The following is a 7,955-nucleotide window of genomic DNA, read 5'->3' as shown; positions in this document are numbered from 1 at the left end:
ACACACACACACACACAGGGTGATGCAGAGATGTAAACAGTGGTGTGGGCGATGCAGCCGGGGTGTACTTTCCACTAAATGTACCATCCCCCATTTCCAGGTGGAAAATGATGACAACGGTGTGTGGAGATGTGGCGCACAACACAGTGCATCAGTGTGCTGAGCGATGCTGCAAACACTTTAAAACCTTTCAGGGTGATGATCGGACTAACTTACCCACTCATTCATACCAGACAAACAGTGTAAACCCCCGATGAGGGGATTAACGCTAACGGTAATGTCTTAAACTGACCACTGGAGCAGCGTTAGCACTGATTACACACACACAACGTGCCAAATGTCACGGCCAAAACCCACATTTAAGAACAGAAGATTGCACCGACATGCATGCAACAAGACAACTACAAAATAAAAAGTAGTAAGGTTATGTATGTTAGCTCTACGCTCAATCTGTAGTAGCCAGCTAGCGTCAGGAGGGCTAAACACACACACACCACACATTCTACAACCGATTTTGTAATCGCACTAGCGTCCGCCATTTTGTTAGCTTGATGTCGGACGAATGCTGCCTTTAACACTAATTGAAAACACACATTGGCGATGAGAACGTGTTAATTGCGCTTTTGTTGAATGTTATGGTGCATATTAGCGGTTATATTTAATCACAAATACCGTCAGCAAACGACGAGTAGCAACAACAAAAACCCTCTCATTTTAGCAGGCTAGCTAGCTAGCTAGCTGGATAGGCCTGAATTACCAATTACGGCCTATTACGGGCCTGTGAAGAAAAGGCCCAGCCCTTTGCGGCCTCTCAGGGACAATGAAGAAATAAATTAAAATAACACATGCATGCAAAAACAAAGAGACACGGACACGCACAAATACAAGCATAGCTCTGCGAACAGGCGCCCAGGAGCAAAAATGACCCCGCGTACCAGATTTATGCTGCAGGGATGGCCTCCGTCCGTACCTCGGCTTCCCAGGCCGCCTGGTTCCCCCAGACTCGGGCAGGATTCAGTCGGGAATTTTGTGTTATTTGGGCGGGCCGGAGAGGAGCAGAGAAGGAGGGGTTAGGGGTTGTTTCTGGAGCTCCGGTGAAAGCAAAGCAGGACGTCTGGAGCCAGATCTTGTCATACTACAGCCCCCCGCTCCTCCAGCTCCGAGGCCGCCGTCAGCACAACACGTCACAGCCCGAGAGCAGCAGGAAAATGCGGAAGGGTTGTGGTGGAAATCACACCGACAGGCACCAAACAGGCCATAATCTGAGGACCGTTGTTCAAACCGGTCATGTCAAATCGTGCACTGTAGTGTTAATTTTAATTAGTTTATGCCCCGAGGTTGGTGTAGATAGTAAATGACTAAGGACAGCTTCGGTTCCCCAAACAGTAGTCTTGTATGCAGCGGAGAGGTTGACAACAAAAAGTGATTTAAATTATGACCTCCACGTGGAGAGGCCATCGAACATTTCTAACAAACCGGTGACTACCGTAGTTTCCAATAACAAGAACCACCATTCACAGTATCGGTTTCATCCCGAGTGTAAACAGTCTATAAACTTAATTTATTCACAAAAACCTCAACCTGCTGGTCAAAAAAAAAATATTGGACTGTAAGCAGTAATATAATTACTCAATACTGTAGTTTAATTTAATTTAGGCTACTACTTGAATAATTTCCATTGTACATTTCAGAAGGTTTTGATCTTGCCATTTTTACTTGAAGGATCTCAAACTTCCACCACTAATTTAAACTGTATGGCAATAAGGATTAACATGGTCTTGTAACATGATATTTGTAATAGGCTACTACAACCAAAGGTTAATTCCTGGTTAACCTTTTTGGATATATTGTAATGGCAGTACAAAATATGAATATGCAAAACTAAAACACTCTCTGCGAATAACTCCAGTGTTCCCAACCTGCAGGGCCCATCAAACATAAAACGGAAGTGTCTCCAGAGGATTGATACATTGGGAAAAAAGAAATGCTAATACACAAAATCATGTTTATTAGTTGTGACCTTCTCAAATCTTTACAGAATTTTACCATTACAGGCCTCAGCATAGTTAGCATGTTTATTCCCAAAACTCTGTTTTTTTTCACTAATCAGCAAGTCTTTCTAAATTTCAGATTAACTCAAATAAAATGAGCAGAACCAATTTATTACCAAATATAACAGTTTTAAGTGTATTTATTAAGACTGTTCCAAATCAAACAAAACTTGAGTATTGCTATTACCAACAGCACCTAAGTTAATAAACAGTAAACTCTATTTGGCAGTCATTTTCAGCAGATCCTTCTTTTCAATCTGAAAAAGACGCCAGCCCTCGGCAGATGAGATATCAGATGCTCCTCTTCGCTTGTAGAACTCAATAGACTTTGTGTTGTTTTCTGCTACGATGAAGTGCATGCCGCTACAGCGAGTCTTTACTCCCGTCTATATGGAGAAGAAAACACAAGAACATATAAAGTATTAAATACAGTTGAAATTAAGTTGCATATCTGTGACCAAAGAATCTTTAACTGTACACTGGGTACCGTACCTCACTCAGAACCTTCATAATTTGTGAACCGATGCCCAAACCTGGTGAAAGATGAAATAGTACAATTAACAGTTAGTTCATGAGAGTGTGTGTAAAAATGCCCCTTATGACTATCTCTGTAACTTATTAACCTTTATCACAATTATATAACAGCACTTGTCCACAATCTTACCACGAAACCCCTGCATGACATAGAAGTCTTCCAAGTAGAGCAACTTTCCAATCCAAGGGTCATATGTGAAGTAGTACATGGCAAAGCCAATCACAGTGTACCCTAGAAAACACCACAAGTTAGGGGTTACATTTGAAGGGTTGAACTATTTCTTTGACTCTTAAATTGTAAAGACATGTTTTACCTTCTAAACTCTGCTCTTTTGGGACTTCAGCAACTAAACAGTGGTAGAATGGATGCTCTCCAAAGCCGTCATTAAGTAGGTCTACAAGTGGGACATTGACTTTATGAGAATGTATGAAGATTGACATTTAAAAACAAAAAATCCTGGTAAATATTTGTACCAAATGTACGCTTATAGTTTAACATCAAGTGGGTTGAAGCACCTTTCTCGGTCAGCATGACCTTCTCCTCCATCTCCTCAAATTTAGCAAGTTCCTAAGAGGCAAAACAAAATAAACAAGAAAGCTGTTAAATTATGCTTTTTACGAGAACTACAATTAATAAACAGATATAATGCATTTGCAATCAAATGGTCTTAATGCCCTATTAGTTGTTAAAGTATTAGACTTTGGCTTACCTTTATGAGTCGCAAGATATCTGACACATCGTTGGGTTCAGCTTTCCGTAATATAAAACTGGCCATTTTCTCTTTTTCCCCTTTTTCCCTTTCCTTATTAATCCTCTGAATGTGAATAAAAGCAAAATTTGTTTCGTCATTCGCTCCTCAGGAGTTCATCCCCTGGCAAAGAATTTAGAAAAACAGAATACATTGACTGTGTCACATGAGTGGTACAGCAGCTTCACTGACTCCCCTTATATATCCCTGGAGGTGGTAAACCTGTTCAATAATCCATATATGGTCAAACAATCCTTTGCATCCTGTTTCTTTGTTTCCTTATGACTCCTTATCTTTGTGTTGATGACTGTGAATGTTGTTTAAAAGGTAAATATTAACCAGACCTGGAAAAAAACAAGACCAGTGCACATGACGTCTCTAGAGCTGATTAATGAATAGCCCATATGTAAAAATCAAGTGTAAAATCTGTACATTTACCAATAGAATTGTTCTTCTGTAAGTCACACTTGCTTCCATTCAGACACACAGTCAAACAATGATGTGCTTTGCTGAGATCAGAAACACACATTTTCTATTGATCTATCCATGGTCCCATTTGTATAATATGTTGTTAATGGGTTGTACCACCAATAAAAAGGAAAATGAGGTGGGACATTTTAGGTTATTGAGCATTGAGCAGGTGACAGATTCATTCTTTACGTGGTCGCTTAGAAACCACGTTTTGATGTGGCGACATCTTTTGTGTAGTCAAATGTTTAAGGACTTTGTATTGATACTCCAGATGGCCTCACACAGTGCATTTTGGAAGGACAAAAAAAACTAGATAAGAACAAAGATAATATATATAAAATAAAACATATAAAATAAAAACAAGATAATATTCTCTGGTGAAAGTCATATACTGGCCATTCAGTGTTTGGTGTATCAGGCTTGATGCAGTTGTGTTGGATTGACTTGCTTGAGAGCAATGTTTCCTACTACGAACAAACCACAAACCTCTATCACAAACATGACATTGCAGTTACAAGGCCGAATCAGGTTATCAAAAAATGTTAGGTCATTTCTTATTTGCACTATTCTAGTTTAGTTTAGTGTGCCTGTACTGAATGTCCAGAATTTAAATACACTCCTGAACCTCTTTAACTTTACAAAATACCACACAATGCTGCTTTTCCCCCATTTTCATTTTAACATAATAATAATAATAATAACAATGTATCCTTCATTAGTCCCACAAAGGGAAATTACAATTTTACACTCTGTTGTTATTACACACATTACACACAGACCTGAATTACACACACATGTTCAGTATCTATACATGCACAAAATGGAGAGCTGTCAGAGTGGTTAATATGTTAACCATTGTATTTTAGGATACCTATTGTAAACATTTAAAAACTCAGCATGGGCACATTCTTTGATATGTTTCCCACTAAACTTTTATTCTCCTGCTTCTTTTGATTTACGACAAAGCGGTAACGTACTGTTGACCAACTCAGTTTCTCTTGAGGTGATGGAAAGTTTGCTGTTTACCCAGAATTTGCAGTTTGCAGAGAAAACTTGTGAAAACTTATAAAATGCTTACGGTGAAAATGGGATTTTTTGCGATTCTGTGTGTCATATAGGCTCGGGGGTGTAAAGTAAAAGCTATGACAATGTGAAATCGCTCACCGACGCCATTTCTCCACCCCCCACAAAACTAGATGTATTTGCTAAATAGAAACCGGGTAACCAATGGGTGTTGTGTTCCGAAAAATCAACATTGCCCCGCCCCCCTTTCTAACATTTGCTTTGTGCTGCTGAGAAGAATCAGGAGTCATGTCGGGAGGTAATTCTTCCCTGAAGATTAAATTGGTGTTTAATAGACACACATAAACACTACAAATATGAGTTTAAGTGTCACCATATGGGACCTTTAAGGGAAGTTGACTTAATGGACTGAGCCTGGGGATACTTTTCAAGACAAGATGTGTGAAGGCCTACTGCACATTTACATTCTAGCAAATACAAAACATACACCATAGCTGGTACAGGAAGTTTGCTAATGTGTCTGATGACTCTTTGTAATCTGTCGCGAGTAAACACCTGGCAGCCACTGGGTGAATTCACATCAATAGACAACTGTTCATTCTCAGATTACCAGTGTGAACAGAGCTAAAACTACCAGTGTGTGTGGTCAGATTAATTTAAAAGATCAGCCAAACAGCATTTATGAAAACATTTTATTTAGATTTTAAGTAAGTGCAGGATTTCACAGACTGGGATGACAGGAACACAGATCAGTTGAGTTTATCAAAATACTTCAGCTTGCCTGAAGGGTCGGGAATGATCTGCGGGAAAGAATTAATCAAATTAGTGCACAATAAATATTTATGATAATAAGAAATACACTAGATGATAGAAATAGACTAGAAAATGCTGTAAACCTGTCTGTGACTTATGCAAATCTTTGACATCAAAGTATTCTACTTAGGTGTCCTCTTTCCTGTCCTCTATTTATTAATTCTCCTGTGTTGCTTAGTTTCCAACTATACAATAAAATGACCTCCTTAACTCATTTGTGAAATGCTTTTCTTATTGCAAAACAGATAGACTGATTAGTAAATACATATCTATCATAGAACAAGTGACCCAGGATCCAAATCAGTCGTTGCCCCAGTGATACTCACTGTGTCACTGCCTGGCTTCCATCCTGCTGGACACACTGTAAAAATAAATATATAAAAAAAGTAAGACATAATTCCAGTCAGTATAAGAAAAAAACAGATCAAATAATCTACTGAAAACCACTTATTAGTTTTCAGGTACTGCAGTTTGAATTAACTCTTCGTACCCTCTCCGTGTTTGTCAGTGTACTGGAACGCCTGCACCAGCCGCAGAGTCTCGTCCACAGATCTTCCCACCGGGAGATCGTTCATGGTGATCTGCCTCAGGATGCCTTTGCCATCAATGATGAAAAGTCCCCTGAGAAAGACACAAATAGACAAGTGACATTCAAGCATGACTTACTGTTAAACTTCTACGTAGTTGTTAAAATAACCAGCTAGACTTTTAAAAACGGTATAAAGCACATTAAGCATCAAATGCGATCTGTATGTATTTTACTGCTCCTAAAATGTATCGTCTTTTGTTTACTCCTAAAGCACCTCACAGTTGAATAACAGTGTTGATTGCCTACAAAACTTTGATAAAATTTGATAATGGCCATCAATGTAAATGTGAAACTGTACCTTAGTGTGTGTCCCTGGTCCTCCAGGTAGACTCCGTAGTCTTTTGATATCTGGTGAGTGAGGTCGGACAACAGAGGGATTTTCATTTGTCCAAGTCCCCCCTGCTTCCTGGGCGTATTGATCCTGTAAATAACAAGAAGTGTAAGGAAAACACAATGCTCTGAGTGTACTGGTAGCCAAACGATTCACACTCTTCATAAACAATATAGTGACAGTGAATAGACAGGAAAGGTGGTAGAGAGCGATGGGGGACGACACGCAGCGAAGGGCCGTAGGTCGGACTCGAACCCGGGCCGCTGCAAAGGACTCAGCCTACATGGGGCCCACGCTCTTAAATTTAATTAGAGCTCTAGAGCACAAAATAAAAGCACAAAATAACAAACAGCCAATATGGATAAAACAAAAAAATCCCCATAGAACACTTTAGTCAGTCTACTAATGTGTCTATTATTGGATGTCTGTTAGGTTTTGTCTTAAATAGGCCAGTCTGAGAGCATTTTGAGGGTGTAATGGGGACAGGAGTCTTACCACGCCAGGTGGGTAAACTGGGAGTCGACAGAACAAGCGACCAATTCCGTGTTGATGGCTCGAAACTCATGCACACGATCGCTGAATGCAATGATCTCAGTGGGGCAGACAAACGTGCTGCAAAGGGAAAACACACATTTACATAACAACAGACTGTGGTGCAGCAACACAAATGTAGCGGTTAAGTAATGCGTGTCTCAAATGTTACTCACAAGTCCAGTGGATAGAAGAAAAAGACAAGATATTTGCCTTTGTAGTCTGACAGCTTTAACTCCTTGAATTCACCGTTGATGACAGCTGTTCCTTCCCAGTGTGGCGCGGGCTTCGAAACTTATGTAGGAAGAAAAATACATGACTTTATGTTCCATATTGCTCAGCATTTCATATCCCATATCCACTTGAGTTACTATTCTATTTACTACTTTGCTCTTTGTTTGTATTATGTTATTATGCCTACATATGCTGTTTTAAATGTTTTTATTATTTTTCCTCAGTTCTATGTACCACTCTATAGAGATGGCAACAAGCAATTTGGTAGTGATGAATTTTTAAATGTTTGTGACGCCTGTTCATGCACACCTGACATAATATTGCATTAGTATTCTTCTCACAAGTGGAACAGAGCCCACAGGAGCTGGTGCACAAACACTGTCGGGGACTGTGGCATGGGGCAGTCTCAGTCTCAAAAGGGATGACGACACATAGTATACAGAGACAAACTAGGGGCCATAAGTGTGACTTACATTTGCTTACAAGAATGCATATTATAGGGACTCATACACGCCCACGTGAGTTTTGTTGATTTTGTCTAACCCCCTGCTGTTATTATAAGGAGTCATGTGTCGAAGGGGTGGAGGGAGGAACGCAATCCAATGAATTTCATGCAATGACGTGTCCTA

General features: G+C 39.8%; 3 protein-coding genes across 4 annotated transcripts in view; all 3 read right to left on the bottom strand.

The window, feature by feature from the left end:
* The window catches only part of LOC116700802 (zinc finger Y-chromosomal protein 1), a 9,785-nt gene extending 8,452 nt beyond the window's left edge, over positions 1–1,333 (bottom strand). Inside the window, exon 1 of one of the 2 annotated variants that reach the window (XM_032534273.1) lies at positions 936–1,333. The gene's annotated coding sequence lies outside the window, so the exon portion shown is untranslated. The remainder of the gene's footprint in view (positions 1–935) is intronic. The other variant, XM_032534274.1, reaches the window with a different exon arrangement.
* An 826-nt stretch (positions 1,334–2,159) lies between these two features.
* LOC116700812 (diamine acetyltransferase 1) lies at positions 2,160–3,560 on the bottom strand. The gene is made up of 6 exons (XM_032534290.1): positions 3,296–3,560; positions 3,102–3,153; positions 2,900–2,980; positions 2,716–2,817; positions 2,544–2,584; positions 2,160–2,437 (listed from the first exon to the last, which is right to left on the bottom strand). The coding sequence occupies exons 1-6, from the start codon at positions 3,359–3,361 to the stop codon at positions 2,270–2,272; spliced, it is 510 nt and encodes a 169-aa protein (XP_032390181.1). The 5' UTR covers positions 3,362–3,560; the 3' UTR covers positions 2,160–2,269.
* Positions 3,561–5,506: 1,946 nt separating this feature from the next.
* prdx4 (peroxiredoxin 4) overlaps positions 5,507–7,955 on the bottom strand; it is a 3,052-nt gene continuing 603 nt past the window's right edge. Inside the window, exons 2-7 of the mRNA XM_032534286.1 lie at positions 7,269–7,386; positions 7,057–7,173; positions 6,529–6,651; positions 6,132–6,262; positions 5,968–6,002; positions 5,507–5,628 (exon numbers count right to left, since the gene is read on the bottom strand). Coding sequence (XP_032390177.1) covers positions 5,578–5,628; positions 5,968–6,002; positions 6,132–6,262; positions 6,529–6,651; positions 7,057–7,173; positions 7,269–7,386 — 575 coding nt within the window. The 3' untranslated portion in view covers positions 5,507–5,577. The remainder of the gene's footprint in view (positions 5,629–5,967; positions 6,003–6,131; positions 6,263–6,528; positions 6,652–7,056; positions 7,174–7,268; positions 7,387–7,955) is intronic.

The sequence above is a fragment of the Etheostoma spectabile genome, chromosome 13 (assembly GCF_008692095.1).
Source record: "Etheostoma spectabile isolate EspeVRDwgs_2016 chromosome 13, UIUC_Espe_1.0, whole genome shotgun sequence".
In the NCBI taxonomy this organism is placed as follows: domain Eukaryota; kingdom Metazoa; phylum Chordata; class Actinopteri; order Perciformes; family Percidae; genus Etheostoma; species Etheostoma spectabile.
Note: the sequence above shows the minus strand (reverse complement) of the source record. Positions and strands in the feature narration are given on the sequence as shown.